The following is a 15,408-nucleotide window of genomic DNA, read 5'->3' on the forward strand; positions in this document are numbered from 1 at the left end:
TGCAGCATGAGAATGGCGTTTGAATATATACAAATTATATATTTTCATATTAGGCAAAACATGTTGAAACAGAAAAATCAGTAAAAGGTAAAAACTACTGACAAAGTAAAGGAAAAGACAATACAGTGTGTGTTACTATCACATTGGGCCGAAACATGCCACAGGAACAGCTTCAGTGTACTTTTCTTTGACTCACATGGCACGTTTCTAGTCTTACTAACCACTCACAATGGTTTACACTATAAGCCATATTCACCTTACAATTAAATCTGTAGCAGTTTATCTATGTCTCACCAACATTTTACAGCCAATTTACAATCAAACTGTCTAAAATGCATGTCTTTTGGCTTTGGGAGGAATCCTGAGTGCCTGGAGAAAATGCATGTGGTTTGCATGTAAATGCAACATGCAAACTACACACAGGAAGGGCCCAGGAAGTATCGAACTCGGTGAAGCGGCAGTGCTACCAGAAAGCTGGTGATGGCAGAAGCCATAAAATATAATAATCTAAATTTTCATACTCAAACAATACAGCAACCATTTGTTCCCTTTGGATGGAGGCACTGTTTATCTACCTCTCATCCTTGGTTAGAGAAGACCGCTTCAAACACGATAGAACTGTGGAATTAAAAAAATCATTCAAAGCAACCTTGTGTGAATTCGCCTCTATCCTCCACCAGTAGGATCGCAGCAGAGCTACTGAATCCCTAAGGGGGCTAAGGGTTGATGGTCACCATTCTCCCTTCTAAAGTCACATGAAGACCACCGCAGCAACCTGAATTTCAACCATTCAAATCCTATTTCAGATACACCATGTGGACACAAAAGATACTCATGGCCATTGTGATTTCAGTCTCTGTGCTCTGCATTTCAAAGTCTCAGTGGTAACAGTTTGGCAACTGACATGTTTGCTTCTTAGTGTCAAAAATTAGAAGGTGAAGTGGTGAGCTATGAGCTAAGGTTAGCGATCAGCTGTGTCAGCACAGTGGTCAATCAAAGCTGCTTTGGCTCTAATTTTAAGCTACAGAAAAATTCAAGAGTAACTTAAAAACTGTATTAAAGAGGCAAATTGGCTATGAAGACCAAACCCAGGCTAAAAACATGTAAATTTCACAGCTTTAGTGTGACATTTTAAAATGTGAATCTATAGAAACTGATTAGCTTTAGGATCATCAAGTGGCAACTGGAGGAACTACACTTTGATGTTTGCATCCTATTTTAGCTCCAGACAGTGGCACTTGTTCGGCAACCAAAGCTTTCTTTTATTTTAATATTGTTTTTTTTTTTGTGTGTTTTTACTCCCCAAAGGTTTGTTTTCCAGCTCACAGTTACATCATTGTAACACCATGTCATATTTTAGACTAATAATATTTACCGTGCCACACTAGAAGAATACAGAGGTCCTGACCTATGGAAGTCTGTTCCTCATTTTTGGTTAAAATTGGATTCCGTGCCATGAAATCAAAAATATAATCTTGTCATGGCAACAATCTGCAACTACCATTTCATGCATGACTCCCTGTTTATAATTGATTTGCAGTGTAGCCCATCAGTAACACGCAAAACCACAAATCCTTACTTCACTCGCCACCTTTTCTCCCTTTTCTCGCCAATGCAGAGCCCATTGCGCATGCTCACCCTCCCTGAAAACCACATGCGTCTCCCCGCTCTGCTCTCTCCAGTGCCAAGGCAGGGAGATGCTCACACTGAAGGCACCGCAGCACAGAAATGCGCACCGTTCCGAGCCGGACCGGGCGACAGCTGCACCTCCACTTCTCCAGGCTTGACGCGTTTCACAGCACAATGGGTTAGAGGGTGATAAGGGAAACTTTGACACACTTTGCATGACACGGGAAAATGCCCTGCGTTGCCTGTAGAGCTCTGCTGCCGAGCGGCTGAATTGAGAGCATAATAACAGAGACTTCAGAGAGAGAGAGACACACAAACAGAGAGACGAGGGGACCTGATTCCAATCATTTCTATCCCGGTTCCTCTCCCACTTTGGTTTTGAGAGATGATCACGGAGCTCGTGTGCACCGCCGTGGCTGTGGGTCTCTATCTGAACACGCTGGACGCAGATTTCTGCTACGATGACAGGTAGGTTCCTTCTACAGAGCGTAGCAGCGCCGCTGCCAACAACATCACAGCCCGCTCCTACACTTGTCATCTCCTCCGGGTACGTCGGCACGGAAGGGAAGCGGAGAGGGACGGGTCGTTGCTCCTGTCCGCATGTTTGCATGTGCTTTTGTCTGTAGCCTGTGATGAATCACCGCTTATTTGTCGGCTTAAGGCAAGACACAAAGACAGAGTGAGGGGGTGGGAGTGCACTAAAACCCAAGCGTTAAATAAATGTTGTAATATTCCTAAAGCATCTACTGTGCTCAACTGTGCGTTCATATAACTTGAGCTGCTCTTGAGTTCATATAGCCTCATGACTAAGTGTACGTCTTAATGTTCTGTGTTTAGCCCCACAAATAATTCTTAAGTATGATGGACATGATTAAAGTCCACAGAGACGCGGGGTTTATTTCCACAGTAAGGAACCTCACAGCTCAAGTTCAACACGTTGTGAACCGATAGCAGCCCTGGTCCCCTCGCCTGCATGCACATGCACTGCTTCTGATGCTCTTTGTGTTGCACTCATGCTTGTTCTAACAATGCCCTACTCTCCGGGGAATAAGGCTAATTTAAACCGGGAGTGATTTTGCAAACAGCTGAATAAACATGCCAGCATTTTAATAGCTATGGAAGAGCGATTAGAAAGAACCTCTGGACAGAGATGGACAGGGATCTACTGTAAAATGTAAAGGTGGACAAAACAGGACTCAAAGTTATGATCACTGTAAAGCAAACATACAGAAGTCTTATGTTTAGGGATATCTGCATCAGCAAGATTTATCTGCTCATTATTTTTTCCATTGACTCCTCTATTGTTTAGCCTATAAAACGCTGACAAATATTCACCTATTTTATACACTATATCCAATTAACAGCCAAGAGCCCAAATGTTCGTTTTTTAATGCTGTAAAACATAATTCTCCTAGTTCTGGAGAAACTGCAATTGGTCTTTATTGTCTTCATACAGTCTGAGAAGTAAAAAAGGAAAAAAGATGTGCGCAAACCAGTAAGATAGATGGTTCCATAAGCACAAGGGGCTCAACAAAATGCAGAAGATCAGATTAGGTGACACTAGGCATGTACAAAAGAGAAAAATGTGGTACATTTCAGGGAGTGGGTGTGCTCGCAATGCATCTGTGCTTGTTAGAATCGCCAATTCGTAATGTAAATGCCTGGGAGTTGCAGCACAGCTGGGCTCCTTTGAAAAAGAACATCTGGACAGATAGTTCCCCACTGACCTTGAAATACTGTATATGGCCATAAAGAGAGCTTGGCTCTGTGAATCCTGATATCAATTCATCTTCCATTATCAAGTGTTGAATCATGGGGCGAAGCTGCTGATATGCAAGGTATGCGGTAGGTTTCTCTGTGGATTAAAAGCATGAACAGACCGAGAGCAGGCTCCCTCCCTTATTCAGCCACAGCTCAGTCAGAAAGGTTGCTGCCTGGCTAGCATCTATGGACAGCCCTTAAAAGTCAAAATATCCCCCCACTTTCACTTTTCAGCACCATCGGTGACCCCTCTGTGTGCTGTGTTTGAGTAGGACGGAGTGAAGAAAAAGGAGGTGACGCAGCACAGAAACGTGCGAGTGGTGGTAGGAATAAATTTCGTATTCTATCTTCAGTTACATCGCACCTCGCCAAGTATCCCCCTGTAAAAATGCCCAGAGGTTCTGTGGCCATCGGCTTTGTCTGCACGGCATTGCAAGGTTGTCAAAAAGCCAGTCGGTGAAAGATTATCCGGGGGAACTGCTCTGCCCACTCCAGCCTACGCTTGCTCTTCATCCCATCAGTGAAAGTTCAGTATCTCCCCCACCCAACATTGTGTATTTATCAAAGTCACCATGGTAATTTACACTCTGGGGGACAAGAACTGGTGTTTTGGTTCAGTGCTTTCAGATGGAGGAGGCTGAATACCAATCAGAGGTCTGACATTCCCTGGTCGTTCATCAAACGGAGTCCTCTCTTGGGGTCAAGAGTCGTGCGCTCCCGGTCTCTTCCCTCAGGGTTTGAACGAGAGTTATGAGCAAAAGGTTAAGGTGGGAGAAGGATTGAAGTGGAGGAGAGTTCAACTAATCGTTCTGGTACGGCGCTCTCTGCAAAGACTGATTTGGTTGTAGTCAAGTTTGTTTGTCCCCTGGTAGGGAGCTTACGTGATCTTATCTTACCTTTAACTCTCTAATCAAATTCTCATTACATGTCACATGCAGCTCCTAGCATCCTACACAAGATGCTGAAGCAGATAAAACCTCTCAATTCAGGCACTCCGAGTTGTGGGGATGTTATGGCGTGTCTCTGCTTTTTCAATCATGTCAAGTGTTTTTCCTGGGCATTGCTCAGGGCCTGGCCAAGAAGTCTCTTGGCCAGTGGTAATCACAATGAAAAGCCTCTGCGTGTGAAATGACTAAGTTTTACGGGAGCTGGGAGGGGAGTTGAGCCAGGCCATATTTGACTCAGGGAAAAAGATCAAGACTTCTTTTACTGTAGGGCTTTCCTTGGGTTTAGCCAAATGTAAGGGCAGACTTTTCATCTATGGTTTCATCCATAAAAAACAAAATGTCCATAGTGGTGATGTTTGTATTTGTCAGATTGATTGCGTGAGAGATTTGGTAATAGATTGGAAAATGTATTCACCATAACCTCTGAACTTTCCTTTGAATACCCATCATCGCAGCTTTGACAAATGTGGCTCCGTGTAATTCTGACATCTCAATAATATTGATTTTATAACCACACCTTTTGACTAATGGATCAAGTGGCTGAATGGATGTCTTCACTTAGATGGCATTATTCAGCGGATGCCAAATGTGAGGCAAGGACAAGAGATAAATGAATGAGGAGAGAAATGAAATGCATGCTAAGTGGCTTTCAGTGTCTCCAAGAAACATCTGTGACCCCAGTAACGTCACAGACCCTCTGTTCAGCTCAGAAGTGCATTACGGTCCCCAAGGGGATTGAAGTGAAAACATCTTCCTTCTTTGTTTTAGCCAAACAGTTTCATCTCCCGGGGCTGCACAAGTTTGGCTACGTATGGATTTTGTTGTATGGCACAACGTGGTCCTGAAAAGTGCACTGTAAAAATCTCCATATTTTCAGCGCTAATTAAATATACCACACATATAGTGAGTCAAAAGAAGTGGCACAGTGAAGACTGAGGATCACAGAGTCTGTTAGTTGCAGCATCTGCTCCTTTTCTAGCTCGGGTTTTGTGGTTAACCAATAAATGCATCAAGATGAGATTGCCTTTTAGGAGCACCCTTTCATCATAGTTCAAACCATATAGCTTTGAATTGAAGTGCTAATGGATTATGTATGTTAATGATGCACACATTGCTTAGCACTGTGGAACACTTACTAAAACAAACAAAACTGCCTTGTGCACTTTCAGAGAAAACAGAATCAAATCCAGAAAATCCTGCTTTTCTTGCTTCCTTCTGTATGTAGTCACGTTGTGGAAGCATGCTCACTTAATAGTAAGGATTTTACATGTCTATGTGCTCAACAGCAGACTGAATCAGGAGTTAACTACACAAAAAGTTTTCAAGTATTTCTTTTGTCTTCTGTACAGCTGCCATATAGCCATTTTTTTCTGTTGTAATATTTTTCTATCAGCTCAAACATAAACATAATGTAAACAAGATAGGTTACCTGAGTCTAACTGGATCTAACAGTTACATGTTCTACAGGTTATTTTTTGAGGGGAGGGGGGAGGGAGGCACGCCCTAGCCAGTCTGTTACTGAACATAGTAGGGATGTTGCCAGAACTGGTATTTGCAATACCTTTACTCAGACAAAGGGACGAAATACTTCTAATATTAGCAATGTATCTAATAGACCAGCATCTAGATCTGTTTAAAAACTTCAGCATTAAACAATATCCAATGTTCTGTCCTTCTTTTATTACCCTAAAAATTTATGTTACCCTTTTGCTTGAGACATCTGGTATTGCCGTTGTAAAAATCAGCCTTGAGGTAATTTAATGTGACTAACTTTATACCTCACAGTAGTGTTAGGCTGGTCAATGAGCAGCCTACTAACATTTCATTATGTTTCACTTCTGTCTAATTTTGTTACTTAAATTTTCAGTATAGGAGTTTGTGTTCAGGGATAATCGTTTTGTTTTGGTGTCAAACTGAGTACTGATGATTGTGTAGTTCTACTTGACTACTAAATTTCTAGGATTTGTAGAAGACATAGACAATATCAAAACTCAGTCAAGCTCTTGCTAAAGCAAAAAAATCAAACAAACAAACAAAAAAAATCCTTAAACTATGCAAATACTGATGGTTACATAGTTTTTATATCAGTAACCTTTAAGAGACCACTGAGTCCACAGATCTTAAGCTCAGTGGGAGAAAGTTCCAGGGTCTGGAGGCCACTGTTGCAAAAGCTCTATCTCCTTTAGATCTCGGCCTTGTATGCTGCACAGCCAGCATGCCCCGATCACATGACCTAAGGGAATGTGTGGATGTAAAAGTTCACTGATGTATGCTGGTGCTCTTCCATGCAGACCTCTGAAAGTTTAAAGTTAACCAGAAATGTAACATTAACATCCAAAGTAACAGCAGAGTCAGAAGTCACCCCAAGGTACCTGATAAAAGATTTGGTAACCGTGCAAAGGGGACAAGAGTTTATATTACCTGAGGCTCAAATCTGTTCAGAGCACAAACAAGGATTTATGTTTCCCCATTGTTAAGCCTTCCAACTTTATATATAATCTTAAGCACCTATGAAAGTCGGTGCATAAACAATGAAGGCCCCAAAACAGAACCTTGTGGCACACCCTGGCTAAGAGAACTGCAAGAGGATCTGTATATAGAAGCAGCCACAGTGAGCTCTATGAAAGCCAGACTAAAAGGAGGATCTAAAGGAGACAGAATGCTTTGTTTTTCCAAAATAGCTCCAAACCGTAGGTAGTGGGAGGCAAAAAAACCCCCAAAACTCTCCTCTTTTATATTTAGTTTTCAGCAGCAGGTATTTCACTTTTTCTGTCTTAACCTTTTGAAACCAGATGTCACACGCTCATGTGATAGTGTACATTAACAGTAGAACATGTATGCAGGTCAGAAGTGCCTTAAACCTGGTTTTTCTCCGAGGGCCACCAGATGGTGATAGTTGTGGTTGCAAAAAGACTTTGAGGCTTCAAAACAGGACTTTAGAAACCAGTGGGTGATGTCATGGTTGCTACATCTACCTTTTACGCTGTATATAGTTGCGACTTCTCACAGTAGAGCCTGCTGTATTGTTCTTTGTGAAACTAATGGGATTGTAGTTTTACAAAATAAACATCATGCTGTATTCAAAAATGCTTTAAAGCAATGATTAAGACCCTAACCTCATCAGGAAGTTCTACTGGGGACATGGATCAAAGGAGTTAAGGGGCAGTTTTCCGTAGATGCATACAGCTGGACTTTATGTTACAAACAGAAAAGTCACCTCCTCCTCACTTTTAAAAAATAATGCACATTGAAGACATTTCCACACAAATATTTTCAAAAAATGATAACCAGGTCTTACAGAGCCTATTTGGCAAAAAGCATTGAAGAAAAACTTCTTTCGTGTGCTGTTACATTACCCATTACTGAAATACCTCATTAAAATATCCACCACCGCGGATGTGGTGACACATGGTATCATGACTGAAACAGTAAGAAACAATTTAATGTTTTGGAATAACTTATTTTTGAGGCTGAGGAAATGAAAAATTATAATTAGCACATTGCACAAAAAAGTCATTTCTAACCAAATGCCCCCTGTCACCTCTCGATCAAATCTGTTTATCATAACGGCTCATAATTATTATCTCTTATGGGTTGAGGCTCGTTGTGATCAGTTTCAGCCCACCATATTAAATGCTGCCAGGAATCCCGTTGCCTCTAGTGGAATAATTATCTAAAACATCTGCCCTAGTTGCGTTGAGGCTGTTTAAGTTACAGTATGTGCTTGGAGACGCTAAATATTGAGGCAAGAGGAAAGCTAATCAAATGATTGAACAAAGTCTCTTTTTCTGAACTATGTGTGGAGCAAGTAATCCAGCTGAGGTGAAACGGCCTGTGTCTGTCAGGAAGAGTTTTGAGTGTAAAATGCCTGAAGACAGAATTAAAGTGTGGTAAGGATAACTGATGAAAAAGGGTCTTTATGAACAGTAATTTGAGATAGTTTTGAGGCAAGGAACTTTTAACCAGATTTGCGTACTAAAGGATTATGTGCTTTCGAGGAGAAATGGGCAGACCTCATGAAAAGTGTGGTTTCGTGGTGAAAAAAAATCTTTTCTGGTAATGTGTCACCATCATATGCACCCAATAACCATTCACATATGTTTTTGCTCCCTAGCTTTAAGAAGTGTTGCCATTGATGTCTTGTTTCTGCAGACTCCTTACACTTGGGATGGAGACCTCAGACTATCATTAAAACAATAGGAAGGCAGGGGAAGGAGTCTCATCTTGATTACTTGCAGATTTAGTCAACGTAAGCACTTAGTGGTCGACCTTTAAGATATTGTGGCTTCAAAACTGTTTTCAGGCCAAAAATGAAGGCTTGGAGAAGTCAGGAAGTTGAATGGGGTGAATTAGATTTCCCCTATAGTGGTTGTCTAGCTCCACGTTTAAGGGAACAAATGGCAATAGATCAGCTGAAGACAGAGAATGAAATATCAAGGCCAATCTCCTTGAAATGGCATGAGCTCAAAGCTTTTACAGGAGTGGTAAATAAAACCACTTGCAGAGATTTTTCTTCATAACAAAGGGGCACTGAGACATTTTCTGTTGATCAGAACCATCTTATGAGAGGTTTTATTGATTTAAAGTTGTCATTGTAGAGTTGTAAGGTGAAGATTAAGTTTCCTTTTAAATCTTCAGTTTCAAGGTTACACTACGCAAATGCACACAACAATGCAAACAGCTCCATTTGCGTGATACTAGTTTATCTTAAATGGGTCACAATTCCTGCCTCCTCATTAAGTGATGTTGTATGAACTGTGTTCCCGGGTCCTCTACGTTGAAAGCGCTAGTCACACAGGCCTAAAGACCATTTAGCAATTGCCTGGCAACCAGAAAAAAATGTATTTTTCAGCTAGATGCGAGTGGATGTGAGAAGTTTCTGGCAGTTGCTGTGAAAGCAGTTGTTAGAGCCCTGGCCAAGAGACTGGTCAGGCACCCTGAATAACGACTGGTAACTAGGGGAAAAATGTGTGTTTCCCAACCAGTTGGGGAGTGGTTGTGGGAGGTTGCTTGCTGTTGCTAGCTCCTTGCAATAGCTTGTAATTTGTATGGTAAACATCTTTGCAAACATTCACCAGTTACTTGCTAGCAAAACTGTAAAAAGCTATATAGTTTCTGGGATTGTGTGACTACAGCCTCAATCCCTCATACTTTTCCTGCAGTGCTGTGCTACTTGTTTGTGATAAGGCCTCAATCCTAAGTGGACTAAGTGGACCTTTTAAGCTTTTCTGACATACTGTTGGATATTCATACCAAACAAAGCTAGGTTTTACAAAGGCAAGGCTTTCTTATTGTGGGATGTGCGACACCAGCCCCAGGGCACAGATTAAATTCAGTTTCACAGTCTACAGCAGTGCACACATTTACGCATGTGGTACAGTAACAATAACTTTAATACCACACAGATGGTTTGGGATCTGACAGTAAACAATGTTTTGTGTTCTGCACATTGTACATGTTGTCTGTTACACACAGATTTGTATGGTGGAACTCCCTTGATAAATGCTACTTTCCACTCGAGTTGGTTCTCAAGACTGCACACAGTCGCCAGCATTTTCTAACTGAAAAGTTTACCCTACTATCATAAACATATCCAGTCCGCTTCAGCCTTCTCTCATTTATTTATTCTGAACTGACATGTTCTTCTGAGAAAAACACTTGCACTGTTATTTTGTTAATACATTACTCCACAAATTTGCTTTTGGTAGAATTCTGGTCATTAATGAAATAAACTTTTGTTTAAAATCATTAATCAATTCACATACAGCATTTAGGTCATGGTTGTTGTTGTTTTTTTAAAGGCAAAAATGTCAAATCCTCAACTAATCTGATTTTTCAATAGTAAGAAACTAATGTATTCTTTCCCCAGTGTAATGATAAACTAAACGTCTTTAGGTTTACTAGTGTTGCTGAGTTTTTGCTAACTGATATTGGCATTTCTTGCATTTCATAGGTCAAAAAAATTAAGCAGATAGTAAACTGGCAGGTAAATCGGTGATAAACATCTGCTTGTTGCAAACATGTTAAAAAACCGTCAGTACATTTCTCAGTGCCTTTTTCAAAGCTATTAAGGAACACCTAATATTTGTATCATGCTTGCACCCAATACAGAGACACACAAAAGAGATGGATTTGTTATTTTTAGGTTGTCCCTCCTTGTCCCATCAGATCCCAGCGATGCATGAGGCTGGTTGAGGCTGCTGCAGTAACCCTTGGCTGGCCTTTGTGCTCCACAGGCCGCAGTCGCCCCGCCTTTCTGCCAAGACAGGACCGCCAAACCTCAGTCCCACGACCCTCCCTGTGTACACACCATATGCGTATCCCAAAACAGTGGTAGCCACTGACAACTCTGCTTACAAGATTGCCAGCCCTCTGCACAATACACATACCAAAGGCACAGATTTGTCATGTGGGACTTATGCTAGATTTGGTAGGACGGAACTCTCAGGTTTGTAGATAAAGTGGTGAAAACATTGTCTTAAATTTATAATCTGTCCAAATGCGTGTATCCTCTTAATCTGAGACCCTTCATCACTGTGTTCAGCAGCATGGGGTTGAATTTCTACCACAGGGCACTAAACTTTTCTTTGTAAGCAAGGCACTTTTTCTGTGGCATTGGATTACTTAGGAGTGAGCATCCACATTCCCTCTTTACGCTGTGAGGTGGACTTCAAAACAAGTCGTGGCAGTTGGGGGGTAATACAAAACCAAACCGAAGCCGGGGATCACACGGTCACTCTTTCTACCATTTGTAATCAATAGCCATTGTGTATCATTTTTCAGTGACCGTTGAGTTTTTTCTAGCCCAGAACAGCTGTCAGGACAGTAACTCAAACATGCCTTTTTTCTCTCTTTTTTTTCCCTGCACTTGACAAAGCAGTCGTGTTTCAATACACATTGAAAAGTGAGTCTGAACCAAATCCCAACATTGATCACAATCTTAAAAGGATGTGTTCATGGATGTGGAAGGGTTTGTTTTTTCATGTATGGGGACCACTGACAGCCCTTCCCTTGTGATGAGGAAGCCGTCAGGAGATTGTCGTGTAAATGATTGGTCTGATGGATTATGCTTGTGGTTGGTATGAGCTGGGAGCTTGGTGTGGAGGCTTTTTTTTTAAAACTTTCTTTTTTCTCTATTTATGGTAGAAGGTTGCAATAGGTGGTTGCAGAGGGGTTTTGGGATAGTCTTGGAAACATATGACATGAGTTTCACTGGTGTTTTTGCTAAGGTTGGATCTCTCTCAACCAAATCTTAACCCCAACAAATAGTATAATGAATTAATTTAGAGGTATTTCTATGTGAGTGTCAACTCTTTCTTAATAAACACAAGCAAACAAAATACTCAAGAATTCAATCCTGCTGACCATATTGTGTTTTACAACTAAACAGCTACAGCTTATTGGATATTTGGAGTGCTTTTTATTTTAAGCTGGGTAGAAATTTCGCCAGAATATTATGACGAATAAATGTTCTTTTTATTTATTTTTTATTGCCAAACTGTTTTTCTGTTTGGGACATACCTAGAATATGATGAAGTAAAATGATTATGCCATGCGAGCTGCGATGAAACTCCCATTCATCTCAGCATGGTACACTCAGATTGCACTGTGCCTTAATTATTATTCCAAGTGCCAAGCGCTTCGCAAAACCAGTAGAGATTCATTAGCTTGGCAGCCTTGGCACTAACTTAGCTTCACACATGGTCAGCTAATAAAAATATAGTAATATGAAAAAGGCTTTCTGGGCCCGAACAGGGCTGGCTACAGATACCCAGTTTGTGTGTGGGGGAAAGTCAGTTTGTGATTCTCACCTCATAAAAACCTGAGACATGGAGAATGTGAAAGCTAGTGTGAGGGCTAGAGGGATTTGGGGTTCAGGAGAGATCATATGACAGCCCTGCTACCTTTACTCAAAGGTATAGTATGTGGTCCAGAGATGTAGCAGGAGTGAAGTGATTACGCTGAAATTTGGCATTTGTTACCTTTTATGTAATGGTCAGAAGCAAAGCCTCTAAGAGGTCATGATGAAGTGTTATAAATGTTTATAAGGCATATAGCTTGTTTGTTTCTCACCCAATGCCCTTGATTTACTCTGCAGAGTGAGATAGCCTTTCTTTGTTTCCTGTTTCCTCTTGATAAGTGCGAAAAGTTGAGAATCACACGAGATAATACAGACAGAGGAAGTGTGGACATCTCAATGCTACTGTGTTGTTTAGCCCCTGACTCATTGTGGTGTAACAGAGGGCTATTTCGAGGAGTGATGACACAAGCTGCATAATGAAGGGAAATAATATTATTATTGTAGCTTGTTGGAATTGAAAGCATTTTCTATTGTTCTTAAAGTGTTGGTTTATTCAGAAATGTGAAATAAGCATGGTTTGATCCGAAGCTGTTCTGTTTCTAACTAATTTCCTGTTTTGCCATATAGCTGCATTTTTCGGGTTTGCGGTACACCGTTTCAGTCAAAAAACACCAAGTCACTCAGGTTTGGCTCAGTTGCAAGGTCCTTATTCTGTGTTTAGAAGCATAAAGCATATCATCTCTCAAGTTAACTATCCTCTCTAATTACCAAGCCAAGGATAGGAAACATTTAAGCTAATTTTCCTATTTTGCACTGCCCTTTAAGCACTGTTCAATAGTCTGCTCACCCATTTTTACAGAAAGAAACTGAACTTATTTTTTTTCTTTGGAGTTAATCTTGTGATGGAATCACTGGCTGGCTTTGCAGGTATTGGGAGTTTTGGAAGATAAGGCGAATTGCTCTTTAAATAAACATGGCAGTTTGGACTGCAGCAAATCTGCATGATAATGGCTGCTTTGGAGATAAACCAGCCAGTCTCTCTTTTTCTTCAGAGGTGCAGTTTTAATATTCATGGATCAGTGGCTTTAGGAAAGGCTGTACAGTTATTGTGCTTTTATGACAAGCTATGACAGCTCTGTAATTTCTTTTAAATAGATTTTTGAATATCCTATACAGTTTAGCCTTTTAGTTAGTTTCATTTTTTAAAATCTTGTGGGCTGTATTGAAGGCCATTGAATAATGCATGCTTTTTATTTGGATAAGAACAAGACCAATTTATATGAGCTCTGTGATGTGTCTTCGCTTTCACTTTGATAAGAAGCAGACACCAGAGAACTTGGAATGTGTCGTTACTATAATTGGTTTGCCCTTGATTAAAAGAAATTCAGTATTAAAGGCAATCAATCATGCCCTTTCATGTGAGTGTGAGCAAAGAAACATCCAAAGGTGCTGGCCTGTGGTAGATTTGTATCTGTGCTGTGTACACACAGCAAGCAGTCCGATTAGCAGTCACTGTGGAGCGTGATGGGCTAGCTCATCCGTCACACTGCGCATATTTCATTAAAAGATACACACAGACATACCCTCCCACCCCAAGGCTCCCTATAACTGTGATACCACTTCAAGTTAGACCGTTATTGAGCTGACTGACAGCGCCAATTTAATCTATACTCTGTGGTCTTGCTGTTTTTTCCCCTACTATGACCAGCAGCATCTACTGATAAATAGTGTTGTTAGCAGAAGAAACATACTTGACATACTTGTTGGACAAACCAAAGACATCTGTCTAGGTAGCATCTTGCCATATATCCCTTCAGATTAGGGTGCATGCTATCATTTGTTTTTGAAGCAGATTGTTTCCTATTGAGAGTTGAAGAGTTGATACCGCTCTTGTGTTGCTACAAGGATTACAAACACTGCCATTGTGAAACTGGTTACGCCACGCAGTGGCAAACCAGTTGGATGCAGAAAAATGTGTAATCTATGGGCACATACAAAAAAAAGTACTATCACATGAACAAGGCAAACAAACAAACGAACAGAAAAAAACAAAACAAAAAACAAAACCCACCAAAAAACCCCCAAAACAAACAAAAATAGAATAAAATAAATACATAAATAAAAGGGGGGGCTGCATTGTGCGCAGTTCTTTTTGGCTTGCTACAGATAGTAGGTGGCTCTAAAGAAAGAAAGAGAAAAAAACCCCAAACACAGATAAAAGCAGTATTACATCATACTTCAGTAAATGACAACTTCTCCACATATTCAACAAAGGATGACCAGGTTTTGTAGTATTTACTTTGAGACCCTCTCAAACTGTATCTCAAATGCTCTATCTGCAAACACCTCATCACCTCTCTCACCCACTGAACAAACACTGGTGGACCTGAATCCTTCCATTTAAGAAGAATTAGCCTGCGTGCCAGGAGAGATGAGAAAGCCACTGCATTCATTTGATAAGAAGTTATCCCGTGTTGGTTTGGGAGTACACCAAAGACTGCTGTCATCGGATTAGGATCAATTGTTTTCCCACACACATAACCAAAACCGGTTCAAATCAGAGCAGGTCCAGAACATATGGCTCATAGCGGGTGATTGCTTGCACCTTGGACATCTATCATCGGAGGGTGAATTCTTCAAGTTTATGCGGTCACCACAAACAGACAGGCACATGGACATCTGCATGCACCCTTGTGCTCACCGTCTGACAAAATGAATGTCACTCGGACCAACTCTTTACATTTGCAGTATATATGCAAGTGTAATCCTAACTTTACTATATACTCAATAATTGCAACATTATGGAGTATATAGCCGAGATTACAATAACTGCAAAACCATCTCGACAGGTCTTGCAGTTATTGCAATCTCAGAGGAAGGTGGTCTCTAGTTTACACTTTGCCTTTTTTGTACAAATAAAAAGGAATTAGTTAGCAGTTGTCGAGCTTATCCAGATTTTTTGTGCTAATCTTTGTGCTTTTTTTTAATATATGAATCTCACATATATGACAGAAAATTTAAAAAGTATATAATAGTTTCCCTGAATAGAAACGATCCAATATATTATCATTAGCATGGCTTACAGGCAGAATCTGTTTTCAGGAAGAGCCAAGCTAGCTGGCCCTGTTTCTAGTTGTTTTCCTAAGCTAAGCTAAGCTAAGCAAATTAAAGTGTTTCCTTCATATATGTGGAAACATTAGAGAAAAGTTCAGTTTCTTTTTGCCCCCTTGTGTAATATGTATGTATTGAATAACAAAGGGAACAACTTGG

General features: G+C 40.7%; 1 protein-coding gene across 1 annotated transcript in view; it reads left to right on the forward strand.

The window, feature by feature from the left end:
- The first annotated feature begins 1,658 nt into the window (after positions 1–1,658).
- tmtc2a (transmembrane O-mannosyltransferase targeting cadherins 2a) overlaps positions 1,659–15,408 on the forward strand; it is a 64,860-nt gene continuing 51,110 nt past the window's right edge. Inside the window, exon 1 of the mRNA XM_004548279.6 lies at positions 1,659–2,097. Coding sequence (XP_004548336.3) covers positions 2,015–2,097 — 83 coding nt within the window. The 5' untranslated portion in view covers positions 1,659–2,014. The remainder of the gene's footprint in view (positions 2,098–15,408) is intronic.

This window comes from Maylandia zebra, linkage group LG17, assembly GCF_041146795.1.
Source record: "Maylandia zebra isolate NMK-2024a linkage group LG17, Mzebra_GT3a, whole genome shotgun sequence".
Classification (NCBI taxonomy): Eukaryota; Metazoa; Chordata; class Actinopteri; order Cichliformes; family Cichlidae; genus Maylandia; species Maylandia zebra.